The sequence below is a fragment of the Chinchilla lanigera genome, unplaced genomic scaffold (genome assembly GCF_000276665.1).
Source record: "Chinchilla lanigera isolate Chin_1 unplaced genomic scaffold, ChiLan1.0 scaffold00002, whole genome shotgun sequence".
Lineage (NCBI taxonomy): Eukaryota > Metazoa > Chordata > Mammalia > Rodentia > Chinchillidae > Chinchilla > Chinchilla lanigera.
This window is the reverse complement of record NW_004955403.1, coordinates 178,341-201,141: the sequence shown is the minus strand read 5'-3', so window position 1 is coordinate 201,141 and position 22,801 is coordinate 178,341. Positions and strand designations below refer to the sequence as shown.

The 22,801-nt window shown below is 42.6% G+C and overlaps 1 protein-coding gene across 1 annotated transcript; it reads left to right on the top strand.

Moving 5' to 3' along the window:
- Positions 1-2,259: 2,259 nt before the first annotated feature.
- On the top strand, positions 2,260-20,022 carry Stradb (STE20-related kinase adaptor beta; the record flags this gene model as incomplete). The annotated part of the gene is given in 11 exon segments (XM_005373193.2): positions 2,260-2,353; positions 4,804-4,884; positions 8,753-8,849; positions 13,004-13,125; positions 14,327-14,435; positions 15,453-15,576; positions 16,908-17,079; positions 17,352-17,456; positions 17,614-17,858; positions 18,545-18,587; positions 19,217-20,022. Coding segments are annotated over 11 exon segments (1,251 nt in total). The 3' UTR covers positions 19,358-20,022.
- Positions 20,023-22,801: the final 2,779 nt, after the last annotated feature.

Below are 22,801 nucleotides of genomic sequence, written 5' to 3'. Positions count from 1 at the left end.
GACCCTGCGGGGTGAGAGCCGGGGTGGGAAAGCTGCCGCGCTGCCGTCGCTGTCGGAAAGATTTTATGGAACCCCAAGATCACTTGGAAAATTACAGTGATTTTGAAGCTCAACAAAGAGAAGTCAGTCGGGTTCTCGGCGTTCCCGTAACGTTGGCCTCCGCTGGACCTGCGAGGCGATCAGAACCCGAGTTCTGTGCAGGACTTGCCCTTAGGTTTGCAGGGAAGTGAGCTTTCGGACGAGCGGTCCCGGTGAGCCGTTCTGTCAGAGAGCAGGCGTGTTGCTCATGAAGCTGATTGTGGTTCGCTTTTTAGGTGCCCGTGCAGAGGGCTTGGGGTACTTGAGAATACTGAGGCGCAGGTCTCTAAAGTCGACGTTTTACGGAAGGGTTTGCGTTCATACCTAAATAAAAGGCATGCGGGAGAAAAGTGACGGCGAGGCTCCCACCCCGCTCCTTTGCAGGAGCTGCTGTGCCCTTGACCTCACACTGTCTTATAAAATTATCTCTTAACAGTTTGGTGTATCTAAGGCAAAAACACTTGGGATTAAACTGCCCTATGGGGACAGCCCTTTCAGTGCTAACGATTGTGACAGCTTGTGCACTTTGGGGTCTTTCTGAAAAGCAGTACAGTAATGGACTTTCAAAATGTGTTGTTTAAGAAACAGAATTGGTAACCACTGACTGTTGTTAGGTGAAGAAAGTAGGATCCAAAACAATAATAACTCGAAAATTCAGTTACTCAGGACAGCTCTAACCTTTCTGCCCTTAGGAAGGTCAGCTGCCAGTGCTCAGGGCCTTGTCTGCCTTCGATTCCAGTGGGTGTCCCGGTGCCCAGCACAGGGCTAATCCGCGGTGGTCATGCCTTACACACGTGTGCAATGAATTCTTGGCTGTTACAGGTGGCTGGGTCATGGGAGTGTGTGTGCGGTTTCTTCCCTTCCTTGGCCGTCTCCTTGGAGTAGATTACTAGAAGTGGGAATTCTACTGGGACAAAGGGTCTGCATGCTTTCATGGTTATCAAAACATTGCCAACCTGCTTCCCAAAGAGCTCTTTTTGCCCTGCCCGCACTGTGTGTGAGGCTTGCAGTGCAGCCTCTCAGTCTTAACCTCTGTGTACCAAACAGTGCTTGGTAGTCAGGAACACTTTCAGACAAGGATCTGGAAGGTAGGTAGGCCGGGCACTGACTTCCCACTTCTGTGGCACACAAACTCCAGTGACTTAACTTGATAGTAGCAGTTTACAGGTGGCAAAATGAACCTTTCAAGTTCTTCCTCCTGTTCTCTACCTTTCGTTCACAGTGAACATCCTGAGAAAACTCTTTCCTTAGCAAAAAAAATTGAATACTGTTCTATACTTTCCTGGTTTGCAAAATCTTTCTTTGTCATCTTGCTCATATATTTGTAGATGCCTTGGGGACCTCATTAAGACAAAATAATGAACAATTTAGATGAAAGAAATGGTATTATTTAGAAGGGGACAATAGGCACCAGCAAATTTAGAATACTGGCACCCCTTCTGTTCGTGAAAGTCTGGACACCTTTGGTGCTGGTTTTGTATCTTCTTGAATCTGAAGAAGTTGCAGAATCTTCACATATACTACATTGAGATTAATACTTTCTGAAAATGGACAAGAACTATTTGCACAGTAATTTATGCATCTCTGATATCTATCAGTAAATTTCAAAAACAGAGAACTAAAAAAATCATAAGATAAAACAATTTAAACTACAAAAAAGTTACATTTTTATATAAAAAGTTGTCTTTTATTTTCCTAAACATTTGGCAACAAGACAACACTAATTACTATCCCATTACTAATCCTGATTCTTCTGCAAGTGTGTTGCCCAGGGAACTCAAATATCTTAATAGTTGGTTAATCCAACCAGAAAGCTGTAGAAGTTCTTAGAGTTTGTTTTCCATGTAAGCAGCACCATTTATATCAAAAGTAGGTCAAAACTGATGAATGTTGCTCCCCAGTTTACTCAGGCTTCTCTTAAAGAATATTCCAAAACAGGTAGGGAAAGAGAGGTAAATAGATTGAAGCTTTGAAAATACACGGAGCCTTCCAGTCTGGCACTCTGTAGTGACGTTAGATCCCAGGTAGTGCTCAGTAAAAGGAAGTGCTTTACAGGATGCTTCTCAGAAATATCTGTTGTCCTTGTGTCCAGGGATAGTTGCCTAAATTTTGGTGGGTTAATAGCAACTAGTTCTTCAAGATGTTTATGTAAAAGTAACATTGCTTTGTTCTCTATGGTAGGATATTTCTGCATCTTGAAGATGAAGTAAAAATCTTTGAAATAGATGGATCTTAGTTACTTTCTATGAGCTAAAGCGATTCAATGTCTCTCTTGGTAAGTTCCTGTTGATATGGATCTGATCTTGATGTAGGTATTCAGAACTGTCACAAGACATTCTGATAAGCTGTTGTTTTGCTCAGAGATATTTTGTCCTGAATGATTTGTGGTCCTAAGAAATGGGTTAAATTCTCAGTGAGCTTTTGTCTCTTTCAAGAGTTTCTCTTAGCCAGGGATGGTGGCGCACACCTGTAATCCCAGAACTCAGGGGGCTGAGGCAGGAGGATCGTTGCGAGTTCGAGACCAGCCTGGGCTACAAAGTGAGCTCAAGGCCAGCCTGAACTGCAGAGTGAGACCCTGTCTCAAAAAGACCAAAAAAAAAAAAAAGAGTTTCTCTTGTACTTGGATATATCGTCATTTTTATCCACTGTCCATGCCCATGTTTTCTCATATATATGTTGTGCTTAGATGCCAGTCCATTCCTGTTAGCCATGCTGCACATGTCCAAAAACCCCTTTTATAAATTTCTGTCTCATTAAAAAAAGCAAGATAGCACTAATAAGCCCATTGTCTTAATTAGACAAAAATATTTTGATCAATGTGTTATATAAGGTTCAGATGCCAACTTATTTTTTGTTTACGATAGAGCAGTGATAACTGCTTTAGATAAAGTAGCTTGAGGGCTTTCACTCCATTTTGTATGCAGTATAACATTTGAGTAGGAAATTCTCACGTCAAGACAGTGATCTCGGTCTTTAAGATTGTGTGAGATTGTCAGAGCATGTGGCATCACCCTCATGTTGGAGTTTGCCCATGATTGCCGAGAATTGGAGCCAGGAATTCGAGCTCATCTCTGTCCATCTATCCCAGCCATCGCCAAGGCTAACAGAAATATGAAGGTAGGAGTGTGCTGCTTTATGGAAGACACACAGCATGTGTTCTATTTTTGTTTTTGTTTGTTTTGTTTTGTTTTGTTTTTCAGTCTTTTTGAGACAGGGTTTCCCTATGCAGTTCAGGCTGGTCTTGAATTCACTTCATAGCCCAGGCTGGTCTCAAACTTGCAATGATTCTCCTACATCAGCCTCCTGAGTGCTGGGATTACATGTGTGTGCCACCACGCCTGGCACAGCATATGTTCTTTATATGTATATGCGGGACACACACTGAAGTGAAATACCTCAGTCTCTAAAGCAGGGATCAGGTAACTTCCTGTAAAGGCCACAGGGTGTTTGCATATCATATAATTTCTGCATGAAAGTAGCCATAGGCTATGTAAACCAACACAAGAGAGTGAGAGTTCCAGTTGAACTTCATTCACAAAGACAAGTGGTGGCTTCTGGGCCATAATTTGGTGACACTGGTCTAAAGGATTATTTAAGATTTTCACTTTCTCTTTTTTTGAGACAGGGTCTCACTATGTAGTTCAGGCTGGCCTGGAACTCACTGTGTAGCCTAGGCTTGCCTCAAACTCATAGGTATCCTCCTGCCTCAGCCTCCTGAGTGCTGGGATTACAGGTGTGTGCTACCATGCCTGGCCTAAATTTTCACTTTCATATCAGCCTATAAATTGGAGAAAATATAAAAGACCAATTAGTTTAATCCTTTTATTTGACAAGTGAGGATCCTGGTATTCAAAGGGCTGAATTCAGCTTAAAATAATCAGTAAATTAGGCTAACTGGGAAAATCACAATTTGATTTTGAGAACTTCTGAGTCAGCATGGGGGCACACACATAATCTCATTTACTTAGGAGGCTGAGGCAGTGGGCTGAGTTAAAGGCCAGCCTAGGCAACTTAGAGAGACTCCATCTCACAAAACAAAAAAAAAGAAGGAAAAAGGAAGATGGTCCCTGTCTCAAAAGACCAAAATAAATAAATAAATAAAAATTTACTGGGTGTAGTGGTGCACACCTGTAATCCCAGCACTTGGGAGGCTGAGGCAGGAGGATTGTTGCAAGTTTGAGACTAGCCTAGGCTACAAAGTGAGCTCAAGGCCAACTTGAACTGCATAGCGAGACCCTGTCTTGAAAAGACAAAAATAAATAAATAAAAGGAAGATGCTGACATTTTTAGAGATAGCAAGTTTGATTACTTTCAAGTAACTACATATAAAATGTTAAGAAGATACATGGATGGGCTTTAAGAGACTCATTTGAGCCAGGCTTAGTGGCACACATGTATAATCCCAACACTTGAGAGGCTGAGGTGGGAAGGCTTCCAGGAACTCAAGGCCAGCCAGAGCTACATAGTGAGATCCTGTCTCAGAAAAACCAAAAAACAGAAAAAGAAAGGAAGGGGACAAGGGTTAGAGGTCGCACCAACAATTCTAAGCAGTGTGAAGTTTGTCTCTTCACACCCAGCTCCTTCTCCCTTCCCTTCTGCACGGGGCGCCTCCGTGGTATGGACCCCGGCTTCCAATCTAGGCTCCTTCGGGTTCCTAACCCGTCTCCAGGCCGCTCCTGCCTACCTGCCCTGCCTGCCGCTTACTTTATGCACTTCTGATTCCAGGATTGCTTCTGTACTTCACGAACACAAGTTGAGTCCCTCAGACCTGAGCAACAGTCTGAAAGCAGTGTTCAGCCATGTGTGGTAAGAAATGGTTGAGCAGTCAGCGCTCCTCTCTGGCCTTCTGCAGTTGCCTTCACTCCTGGGTCTCTTACAGCTCTTCTGCTTGGTAGTGCCTTTTAGTGTTTCTTCCCCTCCTCCTGCTCTCTGTTCTAATGCTTGACCTCCCCTCCTTCCTAAACCAAAGTTCCCTGAGCAGTCTCACCTGGTTCTGTGGTTGCTTAGGTTTCAGATTGTCTTGGATCTGCCGTGGGTGCCCTGGGGGGAAGTGGGGTGCCTGGCATCAAGTGAACAGATGACTTTGGGATTGCTACCTGCAATCCCAGACCTTTCCTGGGCAGCAGAAGTGCTGATAGTACACATCTGTTTAATTTTTCAAAGGTGCCTCTACTAAGTTTGAATAAAACCTTAGTCTGCTCTCACCAACCCCTTGTATTTCCTGCCATGGCTAATGAGGTCCCATCTACTAAGTCATCCTAACTAGAGACTTCGAGCTATGCTTGCCCTGCTTCTACCCTGCCCCATGTACAGTTACCAGCTCCCAGGAGTCCATCTCCCCAGCCCTCCTTCCCTGAGTCCTGTCTCTGCGTCTGGCACTGGGCCTGGTGCGGGCAGACTTTTGCCTGTAGTCTCCCAGACACACACTAGTCCTTTCCCACCACTCACATCAGCATTTAGTAGTTGGCAGCCCTGCAGGTGCAACTTTCCAGCTTGGAAACTTCCATTGGCTTCCTGAAGCCTATGAGTAAAGTCTAAACTTCGTAGCATTATAGAAGGATTCTTCACTTGATCTTAGCCAAAAGGCTGAGAATCGATTATATAAAGATTCTTTTTTTTCTTTTTTTTTTTCTTTTTGAGACAGGGTCTTGCAATGCAGTTCAGGCTGGCCTTGAGTGCACTTTGTAGCCCAGGCTGGCCTTGGACTTGCAAAGATCCTCCTGCCTCAGCCTCCTGAGTGCAGGGATTAAAGGTGTGCCACCATGCCCAGCCTTACGTAAGGATTCTTAATGCTGTGGCATATGCTTGAATTTTATTTCTTTGGTCTTAGCATATACTTTTTTTTTTTTGTCTTTTTGAGATAGGGTTTCAGGGGCTGGGGATTTATCTCAGCGGCAAAAGCGCCTGCCTGGCAAGCGCAAGGTCGTGAGTTCGGTTCCCGGTACCGGAGAAAAACCAAAAAAAAAAAAAAAAAGAGATAGGGTTTCACTATGCAGTTCAGGCTGGCCTTGAATTCACTTTGTAGCCTAGCCTGGCCTAGAATTTGTAGCAACTCTGGTGCTACAGCTTACCAAGTGCTGGGATTACAGGCGTGTGCACCACACCCAGCAGCACATACTCTTATTTGCTTGAAATACCCTACTTCTTTTTCTCCTTATGAAATTCTTCCTCGTTCATAGAGAAGTGGTTCATATAGCACATCTGTGAAATCTTCCCACTTATACTTGCTATTCCACAATACCCCACCTGTTTTAGGCATTCCCATAAATTGTTCTTTCTAGATTATTTCACAATGACTAATGTATATTTCTCTTTAACCATGATGCGATACCCGTAAAGAGGCACCTGTTTTATTCACCTTTATTTTCCCAGGGCAGTGCCTGAGACATTAAATAATATTTAAAGGAACATAATAAATACTTTTCTGGGATCTTTTCTTTCTCTTAATCCTTACTTTATGTTGCAGTTTTTGCTACAAAATGGAATTTGCAAAACTTGATGAAAAATGAGGTAATCCCAGCAAATCTTGCTTGTAATTGACCCCAGTCCTGTCTTCAGTTGTTTTCATTTCTTTTACTCCCTCAGACTCCAAAGCCTTCTGAGGGCCACCCCTGCTGTGCAGTAGGAGGCTATATGCAACTGAGTTCTGGCTCCAGTAATACCTTCGGGGTGGAGGCGGTTCAGCAGCCACTGCTGTGGTCTTATGCCGCCACTGAGACGGGAGAACTGTGGAAGCTTCTTCCAGCCTCCAGGTTGGAGCTGTTTTTAGGGAGTTGTTTCACGTACTGTTTTAAGGCGCTAACTCTGTTACTAGAGTTAGGTCAGTCTTGCCACTCGGTAGTTTTCTCCCTTTTTGAAAACTGGGTCAAAATTTGACTATTTCCAGTTAATATTTAACTGGTTTCTGATCTAAGAATTACTGTATCTGCAAATTTAACATCCAAATTGTAATTGCCCTTGAGTTAGAGGTTTGAACCTATTTAAAAGCACCTGTTTGGTGCACTGAGCACTTAGTTTACAATATACATGTCTGTGTTAGCTTTCTTTTTTTTTTTTGTCTTTTTTTGGTTTTTCTCCGGTACCGGGAACTGAACTCACGACCTTGCACTTGCCAGGCAGGCGCTTTGCCGCTGAGCTAAATCCCCAGCCCCTGTGTTAGCTTTCTGTTGCTGTGACCAAATACTAGGGCAAATCAACTTAAAGGAGGAAATGTTTATTTTGGCCCACAATTTCGGAGGTCTCAGTCCATGGTCACCTGGTCCATTGTGCTGGACTCTTGGTTAGGTGGCACATTATGGTGGGGAGTGCATGGGAGCAGACTGGCTCACATCAGGGAGGATAGGAGGAGGCAGACGAGGGCAGATGGTGGCGACAAGGAGCATGCCAGGGACCTGTTTTTCCACCAAGGCTCCACCTCACCAGGACCACACTGCCTCGGAGCAACTCCACAGCTGGAAGCCAGGCCTTTAAGCATGTGGCCTCCGGGGGACATTTCAGATCCAAACTGTACATTGTCCCTTGTAGTTTAAAGGTAACTTTCCATCTCACGCAGTAGATGGGAACAAAAACAGAAGCTGATGAGCTGAGATTGAGCCCTTCAGGCACTGCTGTCATGCAAGCAGTGAGCCATGAGCCTCGGTGTATTGCATCTCTAGCCTTCCGGACAGGCTGCGGTTGAGAGCACCTTTCGTTCCTCTTGGAGTATGTTCACCTTTACTCGTCTTTAGGCATGGGCTCAGGATGGTTTTTTCTGCTTTCAGAGAAGTTTAGGGACCATGTCTGCCACTGTCTCCATGAACACATCTGTCTGTTTCACACTCCATCTCTTTCTCCTGATTAAGGGGTCAAGGGTGTGAAAAGTACTTAGCACAATTCCTAGCACATAGTAGTGTAATTTTTCTCCTCTGTCTTCCCCCACTTGGAGGCAGTGACAAGATTCCTGCCACCTGCTAGTGCCTGTAAAGGCTGCCGAGTGTCCCTCAGGACGTCTTCATGCTGTCACAATGCCAGCAGCTTAGGCCTCTTACCCCCGCCCCCTTTCACTGCCACTATATTTAGGTGCAAGCCTGCCTCTGGCCCCAGGCACCCACGAGACCTGGTCTTGGGACGCGGCCCTTCTCTTAGGAAGTCTGCACGCCGAACCCATCCTCCATGGGGTTACGTTTTTCTCTGACCCCCATTTTTATCCATTCCATGTCGTGAAGCTTCCCCAGCAAGGTTAGTAGGTGCAGTGTGGGCATTGTGCCCTCACCAGGGAGCCTCCCTGGCAGTGCTTGCCTGAGGAGGAGAAAGGATTGCAGAGACCACAGTATAGAATATGTGATCCGCCCCTGCGGCTCTTCCCTGACACATTTTTTAGGGCCCTAAATCGTCAGCCATTCTTAGCAGCTTCTAGACATTTTCCTGGGAATTGAGCTGGGAATCACTCCTTGCTGTTTGTACGTGTGCTGTTCCTGCCCTTTCCCTGTTCCTAGGCTGATGGCTTTCCAGTATCAGTCAGTACTTGGCACATGTCTCTGGGCTCTTAAGACAGTCCCTTCAGCACCCCCAGTGCCTCCCTGGGGGGCCCCTGTGTGTCTGAAAATACAGAATCAGTCTCTCACGCTGGGGGGCGGGGCAGATGGGGTGGCTGAAGATGTTTATACCCATTCTGTCTTCATCTCGTAAAATGCAGGCTGATGAGCCCACCCTTCCCTGGTCACCCCCACCTCGAGCCAGTGAGGTGATGCGCTCCACCGATGTTTCTAACTATGAACTGCAAGTGGAAATAGGTAACAACTCTGGATTCCACTAACTTTTCATTGCTAGAAATAAAATTGATGCAGAAAAGATTATTTCACAGGCAAGTCTTCTTCTGTTATCGCCTACAGCACAGAATTGGTGTCACTGTGTCAGGTGTTTGAATTAATTTTATATCTATTTTAAGATAATGGCCCAGATTTTTTAAAGATTACGCTATAGAAGTTTTATTTTTACACTGAAGTACATTTAGAGAAGGAACACACTAATCTAAATACTTATTATTTATGTATTGTGGAAAGCTGCTGGATTTATGGGTATATTTAACACTGGATATGAATTAAGATCTCATCAGGTAGTTCTGTGTTTTTTTGAGATGGGGTCTCCCGACACAGCCCGGTCTGGTCTTGAACTCCTGGGCTCAACTGCTCCTCTCTCCTCAGCGGCCTCCTGAGTAGCTGGGACTGGAGGCATGGGCCATCACACCCGGCTTGCATTGTCTACGTCTTTACAGTCACAGGCCTTTGACCACATTACTTCCTAATTTGAAATTTTACCTAAAATTCCATTTGTTGTAGAAGCCTTTCTCAGTTAAGTGTGGCATGAGTTATTATTTATAGCTCTCTATGTGACACATTTGCTTTGAACATTCAGAAACCTCTGCTCGACTCTGCAGGCCAGAGGCTGGTGGATGCTGGGGCCTCGCATCCTCTCAGGGAGGGGAACACAGGACAGCAGAAGGGAGTGTGGTAGAGGTGTGTGCTGAGGTTACGGGAGCAGAGACCACAGCGAGTTTCTTCTGAGAGTCAAGGAAAATGGCAGAGTCTGGCTCCTCAGTAAGAGGAATGTTTGCTAAATAGTCCAGTCACTTTTTTGTTACAAACAACAGAAAATTATCCTGGCTAATGTAAGCACAAAAAAATTTAAAAATAAAAGTTCTTGAACAGCACTACAGACTCACAGAATTGGCTTGAGAAGCAGGCGTGGAGGAAACCCAGAGAGGCTGAGTGGGCAGGAGACCCCGTCGGTGCCCCAAGCAGTCAGTCCTCTACCACAGAAACACCGCCTCTGTCTCTCGTACCTGCGGCCACCTGGCCACGCATGGGCACATGCCAGGGTCAAGGGGACCAAGGCAGAACGAGGGTCTGAGCTTTCCTGAAGCTTCCCTGCTGACAGAGTCCCCAGAATCAGGAAGGCAGTTCAGATGGTGCTGCTCCAAAAAAGGTTTCAAAAAGTTTACCTCAGTGAACACGCAAGGGTTGTTAGATGGAGAAGGTCATTGCATTGCTCCTCTGTGAGCACAGGCAGGGACGAGGGAAGCGTGGGCCATGGCTGGGGCAGGAAAGGCCCGAGCCGGACACACTGGGAACCGCCCGGAGTCGGCCCCACCTCTTCCCCGTGTCCTAAAGGGTTAGTCAGACGTTCGGAACCCACCCTCTCTACACCAGGAGGGTGTTGATAGTGACAGCGGCGACGGCAGCATCCGGCAGGCAGCAAGTGGGACAGTAATGCGTCTTTTCTTCCTTTACCTCCCGTTCTGCAGATGAGGGTACTCAGGCTCTGGGACAGTCACACAGCTGGATCTGGATCAATGTCAGTCTCCATCACCAGCTGGTGAACACCACCTGGTGACAGATTGCCAAGTTTAGCACAACTCTGGCAGCAGTCTGGAAGATACGGTAGATCAGTGATTCACAAGAAGAAAGAAGACTCATTCTTGTTACCTGTCTTTTAGGAAATTACAATAATTATATTTTATTACAGACCCACTGGATTAAAATTTCTAGAGAGCAATGGGTGCAGTGACATACACCTATAATCCCAGCACTCAGGAGGCTGAGGCAGGAGGATTCCTTCAAGTTCAAGACCAGCCAGGGCTACATAGTGAGTGCAAGGCCAGCCTGAACTATATAGTGAGACCCTGTCTTAAAAAACAAAGCCAAAACTTCTGGGGAGTGGAGGCTAGGCATGGGCATTTTGAAGAAGTTTCCTCTCATTCTGGTGGGAATGCAGGCTATAATGAGGAAGTCACTGTGTGTCCAGAGAGAGAGGAGGACTTTGAGGAGGGACATGGAGCTACAGAGGAGGAGATAAGCTGGAGATTCACTTGCTTTCAAAGACCAAATGGGCAGGATTTGGTACCTGGAGAAGAGGGAATGATAGTAAGCAGGTGCCTGTTCAAGGTTCTGCTCTAGTTTCACACCTTAAAGCAGACAGCACTAGTTCTCGGTGCATGTGCCGAGCAACTGCAGCTCTCATACACTGCAGAGTGCAAGATGGCAGCCGCCGTGGGAAACAAACGTGTTTACGACACGACCCGGCAACCTCAGGTGTTCCCCAAAGGGAAGACGTGTCTTCGTAAAGACCTGTGCAAGAACGTTTGTGACAGCTTTATTTTTAATCATCAAAAAAGTGAAAGCCGTTCAAATATCTGCCAACCTATGAATGGATAAATTGTGTTGTATCTGTATAAAAGATTATTATCCAACAATAGGAAAATAATTTCTGTTACATACAATGTGGATAGATCCCAGAAGCATTATTACTAAGTGAATGAAGCAAAACACACAAGACTATATCCTTTTTGATACCATTTATAAGCTGGGTGTGGTGGCATACACCTGTAATCCCAGCACTCAGGAGGCTGGGGCAGGAGAATCATTGCAGGTTTGAGGCCAGCCTGGGCAGTAGAGTGAGTTCAGGTCCAGCCTAAACTGCATAGTGAAACCCTGCCTTGCGGGGGAAGGGAGTAAAAGATGAAAAAAAGATGCTGTTCATAGGACAAGCACGCATCAGATCAGTAGTTCCCAAGGACTGGGCGTAGCTGAACAACATTCCTTTTTTTTTTTTTTTTTTAGGAAATTAGCAATGGTTATTACATTGCATATTGTTATCTTCAAAGTAGTTGCTCAGATTACCAGGTGCAAGCATGCAAAATTGATCAAACAATACAAGCACTTAACTGTTCCTTTCAATGAACTAATAGAAATTAGTAATACAATGCAATTACCTTAGCTATCTTGTGTATATATACATATCTCTTTTTTTCCCTTTCTCATTTCCCCTATCCCAGTTGTTCTTTCTTTGTGAGCGGTTTCTTTCCTTTCACTATATCTATTGTACCTTTTGGATCTTATTTACTCTTTCAGTTTCTTACACTAGGGAGACAATATGATGTTTATATGTGCAAGTCTGATTTATTTCATTTAAGTGTGGTCTCTAGTTGTATCCATTTACTTACAATAGCCTCAAGTTGGCTGGGGATTTAGCTCAGCAGCACAGCACCTGCCTGGCAAGCTCAAGGTCCTGAGTTTGAATGTAGGCACAAAAATTTAAAAGCCTTAATTTTATCTTTCTTTATAGCTGATTTTATCTTTCTTTATAGCTGAGTAGTACTCCATTGTATAAAAATACCACATCTTTTTTATCCATTCCTCAGTTGATGGACATTTGGATTGTTTCCAAGATTTAGCTATTACAAATAGTGCTGCTGTAAACATGGGTGCATATATCTCGCTATGGTAGGATATTTTCATTTCTTCTTGGAAAATATCCAAAAGGGGAATAACTCGGTTGAATGGGACCTCTAATCCTAGTTTTTTGACAAATCTCCACACTGATTTCCACAGTGGCTGCAATAGTCTTCACTCCCACCAATGCATTCCATTGTTGGGCTGTATCACAATTTGCTCATCATGTCACTATTTTGTCCATTATAATCAATATGTAATGGTATGGCATTGTTTTATTTGTGTTTCTGTTTTGAGCATCTTTCCATTTGCATATTGGCCATTCCCACACCTTATTTTGGGGGTTGCCTGTTTGATCCTCTGCCTGTTTTTGTTTGTTTTGGTGAGAGGAGTTCTTACTATGTGGCCCAGGCTGGCCTTGAACTCCTGGGCTCAAACAATCCTCCCACCTTGGCCCCCTGAGTCTCTGGACTACAGGTGTACCTTACTGCCCCTCCTGTCTGGTTCTGATTGGATTGCTTGTCATCTTACAGAGTTATAAAAATCTTTATGGACATCTTATCAGGCACAAGTATTGTTAATGTTTTCAGTCAAAACTTGCCTTTTCATTTTTTAAAAAATGTTTGTTGAAGAGCAAGAGTTTTTAGTTTTGATTAAATACCCAATGTCGATTCTTTTCCTCCGTGGTTACTGACATGTTTTATGTCTGCTAACAGGAAGAGGTTTTGACAACCTGACCTCTGTCCATCTTGCGCGGCATATTCCTACAGGAACACTGGTGACTATAAAAATTACTAATCTGGAGAACCTCACAGAAGAGCGCCTGAAAGCTTTACAGGTAATAATACAAAGAAAAGGATTTATTTAATGTAATGTCTATTTGAAGAGTTTCTATCTGTAAGAATTTTCCTTCCCCAAATTAAAAGTTCTTTCTGTTAGAAAAAGATATTTTTCTGTCTAACACGTAGTTTACCAAATTGTAATATTTGGAAGCCGTATAAGCACAAACTGTATGAAAGAACAAATGCATTCAAAGCTCGGTGGCTAATACTAACCCTTCCAGTAAGTGTCATGCTCAGCCTAATACTAACCCTTCAAGTAAGTATCATGCTCAGCCTAATACTAACCCTTCCAGTAAGTGTCATGCTCAGCCTAATACTAACCCTTCCAGTAAGTGTCATGCTCAGCCTAATGCTAACCCTTCCAGTAAGTGTCATGCTCAGCCTAATACTAACGCTTCCAGTAAGTGTCATGCTCAGCAGTGTTGGTCTGGAGATCCCCAGCACCCAACTCAGTCCCATCACAGACAGGAAACTGGAAACAGAAGCAGTTTCCTTTCCATCTAGTTAATCAGAACTCACTTCCAAAGTGGTAAATTTTAACAGAATTACATTTCAGGCATATTATAATATCAATTTCATTGTCAATATTTTTGACATAAGGGAAAAATTTTTAACATAAAAGTTCTCCTAATTTTTAGAATATTTCTCTGTGCACATATATTGCCTAGGAAAAAAAAGAATAGAAGAAATGATACCACAGTGTTAACAGAGGTTCTGTGACGTGCTAGAAGTGTTTTAGTATGGTTTTAGATGTTTCTACAGCTGGAACGTAGTATAGTTTCCAGGAATATGCCCTCTGGAATCAGACTAAATTCACATCTGCTTCTACTTCCCTTATGTATTTTTGGACACATTTTTGAACTTTAGTTTGTGTGCTTGTTTGAGATAGGTTCTCACTGCGTAGCCCAGGCTGGCCTGGAACTCATGGTGATCCTCCTGTCTCAACCTCCTGAGTGCTGGAGTTATAGGCGTGTGCCACCATGCCTAGTTTAAACTTATTTTTAAGTGTTACTTTCTATCAGGTAGGGATCCTAGCATTCCATATTTCATGGCATGGCTCGAGAGTTAAAGAGCTAAAAGCAGTGAGAACCATCCTAGTACTACTCCACGCTTTCGAGTATCATCAGCTGCCACTATTTCTGTTGTCTTCTTCATAAGGAAAAAAGGTGTTTTAAATGGTTTTGTTGTTTCTCCTAGAGAGCAGTGATTCTATCCCACTTTTTCCGGCACCCCAATATTACAACTTACTGGACAGTTTTCACTGTTGGCAGCTGGCTTTGGGTTATTTCTCCATTTATGGCCTATGGTAAGAAAACTGGTTTTAAATAAAATAATTCATAGTTTAGCCTGGATACTGTCATTATAAAGATGAGGACTTGCTACTTTTAATTTATAAATCCAGTGGGAGATTCTAGATTTCATGATACATTTATCTGGTTCATATTGATTATCATCTGTAGAGCAAAGGAGAATGGGTGATCAGTGAAATCACCACTGACTTTGAAAGAATGCCACGCCTTTGCACACGTCATTTCCTCTCCTTGTGTCCCTCCCCTCTCTTCATGGGAGGCTGCCTGTTGTCCAGGCAGAAGCAGTTTCTGCCTGCACACGCCACCATCACTGCTTCCTGTTACTGCACACTGATGCCGTAGATCAGAGCTGGTGACCAGCACTGTGAGCCTAGCTCCTCACCTGACCTTCCACAGGGCAGAGGTCATTTCCATTTTCTGTCAGGGTGCCCCTAAGTGCTCACCTAGTACTAGGCAATCTTTAGAATGGCTTTGTGAACTGCTTCTGTTTTTTTTTTTTTTTTTTTGTCTTTTTGACACAGGGTCTCGCTGTGCAGTTCAGGCAGGCCTTGAGCTAACTTTGTAGCCCAGGCTGGTCTTGAACTCACAATGATCCTCCTGCCTCAGCCTCCCAAGTGCTGGGATTACAGGTGTGCACCATGTGCGGCTTGCTTCTGGATTTAAAAAAAACTTTCATATGCATATACAGTATGTATTTTATTTAGTAATATTGAAAATGTGTTATCTTTCCTAATCTCAGAAGAGTACTGAAAAAAGAAAATTGTTTTTTGGTAGCTCTAGCCATCAGATGTGGGCCCTCAACCATGCTATGCAAGTGCTCTACCACTGAACTACACCCACAGCCAAAAAAAAAAACCTTTTAAAGATTCAAGGAAAATCACTTTTCACAAGAAAGTGGCTAGGCTCCAAAGAATAAGATATGTGTGTGCTCATGGTTGGAAAGAACATGTAAAACATTGGTGGAAATAAGGTTACTTTCCTTGTCCCTCTAAAATGTCCGTGGTTTCTTTCAGGTTCAGCAAGCGAGCTCTTGAGGACACACTTTCCGGAAGGGATGAGTGAAACTCTAATACGAAACATTCTCTTTGGAGCAGTGCAAGGGCTGAGCTATCTGCACCGGAATGGCTGCATTCATCGGTATTTCCTTACTTCCACGGCATAAAATGAAAGAAAGCCTTCTTTAGGGAGCTTCTAGGAAGGAGCAGCTGAGTATGAGAGAGAAGGGTAGGACATTTATAAATAAGAATTGAGGAAGGAGCCAGTAGATAGCAGATGTTCATTCACCAAAGATACTCGGCCACTCTGCCAGGCGCTGTCCCTGGTTCTGGGGGAGGAGGCCCTGGCCCTGCAGGCACAGTCTTAGTGTCCTGAGAGCAGAAAATCTGTGTTCAGGTATCAGCTATAGGAAGAGCGTCCTAGTTAGTTGGGATTTTTGTTTTGTTTAAGCAAATAGTTTCTTTATGTGCTTTCTAATACACACACCCACACACACTGCACAGGTTGTAATTAATCTTTCTTTGATTTCTTAAATATATTGCAGCACCTTGAGGTTTTTTGTGGTTTTGTTTGTTTTGTTTTGTTTTTGCTTTTTGACTTTCTGAGACAGGGTTTCACTATGCAGTTCAGACTGGCCTCAAACTCGCAATGATCCTCCTGCCTTAGCCTCCTGAGTGCTGGGATTACAGATGTGCACCACCATGCCCGGCCAGCACCTTGAGATAATCATACTAAATACCAGTTCTCTTGTAACCAATCTACAGATGCAGAAGTAATTGGCTGAATATGAAAAGCAATGCTCTTCTAAAATACACTGGGATTTTGGTTTGGTTTTTCATTGTTATTTATAAATAAACCTCCTTCCTTTTTGTTTCAGTTTCCTTCAAGGTTTTTGTCTCCCTATTGTTTTTTCCCAGTGTTGTGGCTGGAATTTCAGGCAGATTATATTCTAATGAACTGAGGTTTTATTACACCTCACCTTAGTAGATGATTGGCTCTCCTGCTTTGTTAGTGTCATAAATTTGGGTGTTCACTGTTAGTGTTTGGGTGAAAGAAATAGAGCTTTTTTATAATTTATCTGACAAGGAAATTTTTGTGTGACATCTTTATGAATAACATTACACCACTAGAGGCTTTTATTGGATAGAATTGCACTGAATCTTACATTAGGATTCTTAGGTATTTTTGCAACAGCACCCTAAAGTAGTGAAACTAATAATTTGGTTATTTATTTTAAAAAATTACCAACTCTGAACATGTAGTTTTCAATTACACCTTCCCTTGTTTAAGGAGCTGAAAGAATTCCTTAATTCCTTGGACATCTTATGTATCTGTAGCAGTGGATGTGGCACACTGCTGTTTTATAAGGGGTATTTAATTTCCAAGTGAACACATGGGTTGATTATGACCAGACTTTTATTGTCTTCATCGGCCAGATTCTTAGTACTTGCAGTTGTTTTTTTCTGTTCTAGGAGTTTTAAAGCCAGCCATATCCTCCTCTCTGGTGATGGCCTGGTGACCCTCTCTGGCCTGTCCCATCTGCATAGTCTGGTTAAGCATGGACAGAGGCATAGGGCTGTGTTTGAGTTCCCACAGTTCAGCACTTCAGTGCAGCCGTGGCTGAGTCCAGAACTGCTGAGACAGGTCAGGTGTGGCCCTTGGGTTGTCTGTGTCTTGAGTGTCTTCTGAGTTTGACTAAAGGACAGTTGCGTCCTTACATTTGGTTGGTGGATGGCCTACTGCAAGACTTTGTCTTGTCAAAATTATGTTAGAAATTAAAGTGTAAACCACATATTAGGTAGATCTTGATTATGGGTTTTTTCCCCCCACTGTCGTTTGCCATCTTTATCAAAACAGCATGTATATGTAACTTTTTGTTAAATTATTTACACCAAAGAACTAACTGTGTTTTACAGGATTTACATGGATATAACGTGAAGTCGGATATTTATAGTGTTGGGATTACAGCATGTGAATTAGCCAGTGGGCAGGTACCTTTTCAGGACATTCATAGAACTCAGGTAAATGCTTCTAAAATCTATGAACTACTTGCCTTTTAGAGGTCCTCTTACATTCTGTATAACTTCCGATAAACCTATTTATGTAGACTCTTTGGTGCTTACTGTCATTATTGTTTAATACTTTGTCCGCAAGTGTTGAAGGAGATTTTTCTCTTAGATGCTGTTACAGAAGCTGAAAGGTCCTCCGTATAGCCCAGGGGATCTTAGTATTTTCCCTCAGTCAGACTCCAGAATGAAGACTTCCCGGTCAGGCATGGACTCAGGGATTGGAGGAAGTGTGCTGGTCTCCAGTGCAGCTCACACCATCAACAGTGACCGACTGCACACGCCACCCTCAAAAACCTTCTCTCCCGCCTTCTTCAGCTTGGTGCAGCTCTGTCTGCAGCAAGATCCTGAGAAGAGGTATTTGTCGCCTCTAAACAGCACAAAACATATAGAGTTTATACTTTATAGAAGCCTTGTGAGACCATTCGTCCTATAAAATTCTACCTTTGGCAATTTGCCATCAAAAGTTAGTCTGATCTAGAAAATATGGATGCTAGGGAACAAGCAGAGCTGATGAGTAAGCGGGAACACAGGATTCAAGATCACGAGTCAAGTCCAGTCTCGGCTACACTATTTCCCAGCCACGGCACCTTGTAAAAATGACTCTTTCTGGACATTACTTACTGCACTTAAGATATTTTAGAAACTCCTCAGCAGCATAAAAATGTAAATGGTCTCTATTATACTAATATAAATTATTGCTATAGATTGCTATATTAGCATCAGTATTTTGGAAAGAAGGTATGTGTATCTTACCTTTTATTAGCACCTTAGTGGCTGGCATTATCCCTTCCAAATAGTTAAGATACATGTGCTTTCTTTACAATGAACACTGAGTACGGAGCAATTGAAGGACACATGTAGGATTACTTCTTCCTGTAAGTCAAGCTTGGAGCTACAAAATGGGCTTCTGACATACCTTTCTTTTTAATTTTTAGTTTTGGATTTTATAGCTATAAACCTAATTTCTAATAGTTATATGTGACGAAAGCCTACATTCTCATATGAGGTTTATCTTTTAATAATTCTTTTTAAAATTGCAGACCATCTGCAAGCAGTTTATTGTCCCATGTATTCTTCAAGCAGGTAAGCGGATCTATTATCAAAGATGTTTTCAAAAGCTATTAAAGTTATTTTATTAGCTTAATGGGATGATTTGCTTACTAAGAGTCCTACTAATAGCTTTCTTACAAAATAGAGTTAAAAGCAAAGAAGCTGTTTTGTTAGTTCAATTATAGATTCTGAAAGATTTCCATTCTGCAAAATGAGTAAAAACAAACTTCATTATCACAGTATAATAATGCTCAGTGTATATTTTATCTTCAGTGTACATTTTGATTATTTAGACACTTTCTGTATTGTCTAGAAATGAGAGGACAAAATAATTCTGATAAAAATCACTTTGTTTTGCTCTTAATTTTTGTTTTCAGATGATGGGAAAATACCTAAAACAATTTTTAAAAAATTTTAAACACTTTAAAAATGATTTGCTTGCTCTTCCTTTCTTTCCTCCCTCTCCCTTTTTTCCCTGTTTTGAGAGGCTCTTGGTAAGTTTACCCAGGCCGGATTCACCTAGTCCTCTTGTCTTATCCTCCCATGTAGCTGAGATGACAGGCTTACACCACTGCACCAAGGTTTAAAATGGCTTATTTAAAAATGATTTATTGCTAATAAACTGATGAATTTATATAACAGCCTTATTTGTTTTTTAACAGATGAAGGAAGAAAGTCAGGACTCGATCCTTTTGCAGTTGCCTCCTGCCTGTAACAAGCCATCAGCAGCACTGCCGCCAGTGTTTAGGACAGAGCCCGAGTGTGATTTTCCTGAGGAGCAAGGCCCAGCCTGGGAATTCTAGGGCTGCCATATCATTTCATGTCCTGTATACTTGACACTTTCTTCTCGCTGCTTTTTCTCTTGTATTTCTAGGTATAAATACCAGAATTATACTTGAAAACACAGTTGGTGCACTGGAGAAGCTGTTCTTAAAACCACTCTGCTCACGGGGGCATTGACTCACAGCCCTCTGCTTAGACAGTGCTCTCACAACTCCAGGGAAATACCAGCATTACCAGTCTAGCTACAGTTAATTGGTGTCATCTCTTCTTGAACTTATTCCAAGCTGTGACTACTTTTCTTAGCATAATTTTTGAGCCAGTTAATTTTTCGATGTTCTGCTGTCTTCTTGGAATGAATGATTTCTCTGAGGACAGTTCTTTCAAGGATATAAGCATCTTCCAGAGTCTCAGGCCTTTGTGATCAACTGCTGTTAGACCAGCAGCTTGCTGATCCTGGCACCAAACCCCTTTTTGGAGAAAGGAAAATGTTTTTATTCCCATTTTTCTTCTGTTAATGTGGATATTAACATCAAACTGAGCCTCACATTAAATGATTCACTTGAAATACATAGAGAAGATACCATTTTTTTAAAGGGGGGGGCAAGCCAATAATTTTCTATGTAAATTATTGATCCTAAATTCACATGCCCCTGTAGATGCTCAATAAAGACCTACTGAATGAGTTGATGCTTGTATTTTTCTTGTGTGATTTGACAAAACTAGAACACAGATTCTAATTTGTTTTGCCAAGAACAGTCTTTTCTCACAATTTTATTTACATAACCTAATGAATTGAGAAATAGAACATTGGATTCAATGGAGGCAGAAGGCAGATCTCTCCTTGTATGTGCTCACTGCTCCTGTAGGGGGTAAGCATATAAGAGTATAGACCTCTGAAATATTTATTTCCTTAGCTGCAAGAGAGAGGGCTATGTCTCAAAAAATGTTTGTAGTTTGAGCTGTGATAAACTGGTGCCTATGTCAGTTGATTTTCTTAATCTGTACAATCTTATCTTTTTTGAGACAGACTTTCACTATGTAGCTCAGGCTGACCTTGAACTCATGGTGATCCTCCTGCATCAGCCTCCTGAGTGCTGGTATTACAGGTGTGTGCAACCATGTCCAGCTAGTAGTTGTTTTTAAATGATTAAGAAACTAAAACCAAAGAAAGTAATATGCAACTTGAAACAATCTTTTTGTATGTTTACTGGCTAGTGTCCCCAGTAAACACTGGGGTTACTGTATCTGCAGCTGCCAGGACCTGCGCGATGGAAGCTGATGGTGAGAGCGTGTAGAACGGACTGTATTGGACTGTCTTGCTGTGTTTTATATGTGTATGATTCAATCTGTAGTTTAAGATAACTCAGTGACAGTTACTGTACCATAAAAGTGTAAAAACTACATTTTACATGCATTTAATGTGGAATATCATACTTTCTAATGGTCTGATAACATTTGTTTTGGAAATCCATTTTAAATGTGCATCTCAATAAATACAAAATAACTTGAAAATTGTAAAAACAGCGCCTTACAGTACTGACTCTAAATCCACCCTTGAAGAGCGGCAGCGATGCTGCCTTTTACGTCCCCTTCCTCATTCAAGCAGAGCTCACGTCAGGGGCACTGGCAGTAGCAAGAGATCCTATCAGAATTGTGAGCAAAGGTTCTGAACACTTCTCTGAAAGCCTCGGGCACCACCTAGAATTTCTTTAACTATGCAGAGACCCACCTTCAGTTCATGTCAGTGTGCCTTTTGTCTGCACCTTTTGCCCCATGTTGGACAGAAGTTCCTTGTAGCACTTTTATATAAAAATCTACACATTCACTCATACTGTCTGTACCTCCTTCCCTAGTTACTTTTTTGACCTGTTTTCCATTCCAGTTTTCTTTGAAAATCCACTAGCCCACTTACTTACATTTTCCTCAAATACTTACACTTCCTAGCCCTACTTGAGTCCTCTGTGTTTACAGCACGCGGGCACAACTGCTGTGTGCCTGGCCCCTCACTTTCCCGCGTGAAATGTGGCTGCCCCCAGGAGGTTCTGTGTGGTAGTGAACACATGAGTAAGCAACGATTACAATTCTGTAGTTGCCGGCAGGGGAAAATTTTGTCTTCCCCTTTCCTTCCCCTCAACTCTTCTCCACAGGAGGGAAAGTAAATTGATGTGATTAGCCAGAGGCTGCCATCCTTTGTGCAAGTTACAGTTCATGGGATTATTAATTATGTTCTTATCTTTTCTTTGGTAAGTTCCACAGAAATGACATTTCACTGTCTGAGGTAACAAGTGCTCCAGAAGACTTGGGTACAGATGATCCAAGAACTATAACACTGCTCAGGAGCAAATTCCACTAATAATATCACGCCTAACTTGTAGCTTTTGTTATTTTTTTTATTTTTTGTCTTTTTGAGACAGGGTCTCACCATGCAGTTCAGGCTGGCCTTGAGCTCACTCTGTAGCTCAGGCTGGCCTTGAACTTGCAAGGATCCTCCTGCCTCAGCCTCCCAAGTGCTAGGATTACAGGCGTGCGCTACCATGCCCAGCCATGTATATACTCTTAATCAGTGAATGATGAATAACCAGTTACTTTTGGCCCTGTCCCAGTCCCACATAGCTCTCAACATTCCTTGGGGAAAATGGCGAGAGGTTCAAGAAATAGAGCTGGGCGTGGTGGCGCACGCCTGTAATCCCACCCCTTGGGAGGCTGAGGCAGGAGGATTGTTGCAAGTTCCAGGCCAGTCTGGGCTTGAGTTCACTATAGCGAGACTCTGTCTCAAAAAGACAAAAAAAAAAAAAAGAGACAAAGCTGAGTTCAGGTGGGGCCCTCTCTCCAGATGGGTGAAAAAGGAACCACCCAAGAACTCATCTACACACTCAGGAGGTTGATGTCAATTTCAACCTCTACTTAGCAACCAGTTTGCAAGCTGGAACAACTCATTTACATGACTGGAGGAACTCCCTTGTCCAGGGGCTTTGTCTTAGGCCCACACGTGTGATTGATTCCCAGCTTCAGCCACTACCTCTCATGGCCTAGATGTCCAGCCTCCTCATACAACTTTTGTGATCTTTTTTCCTAGTATTTATCTCATGTACATATTGTACATGTTAAAGTATTCAAGCTTTATCTATTTATCCTAACATGTTCTCAAGTTATCAATGCTTCAGGAGTTTGCTAAGTTTTTGGAACTAGTGTCTTAAAGCTCAAGCAGTTCAACTTAATTTTACAGCAAAGGATTTCTTCTTTCTGCATACCATTTGTTTCATGCTAAACACTTTTATTTGTATTCTCTCTTAAGACCAACAGAGGATGTAAAATGTCTTAAGAATCCCTAAGGACTTATAAAAGGTTAATTTCCATTTTATTCTCCTTTGCTATGCTGAGTCAGTTCCACTAAATACTATGGAAACTTAAGTTTCCGGAGGCCAATAATCCACCAATAATGCAGATTTGCTGCTACAGACTTA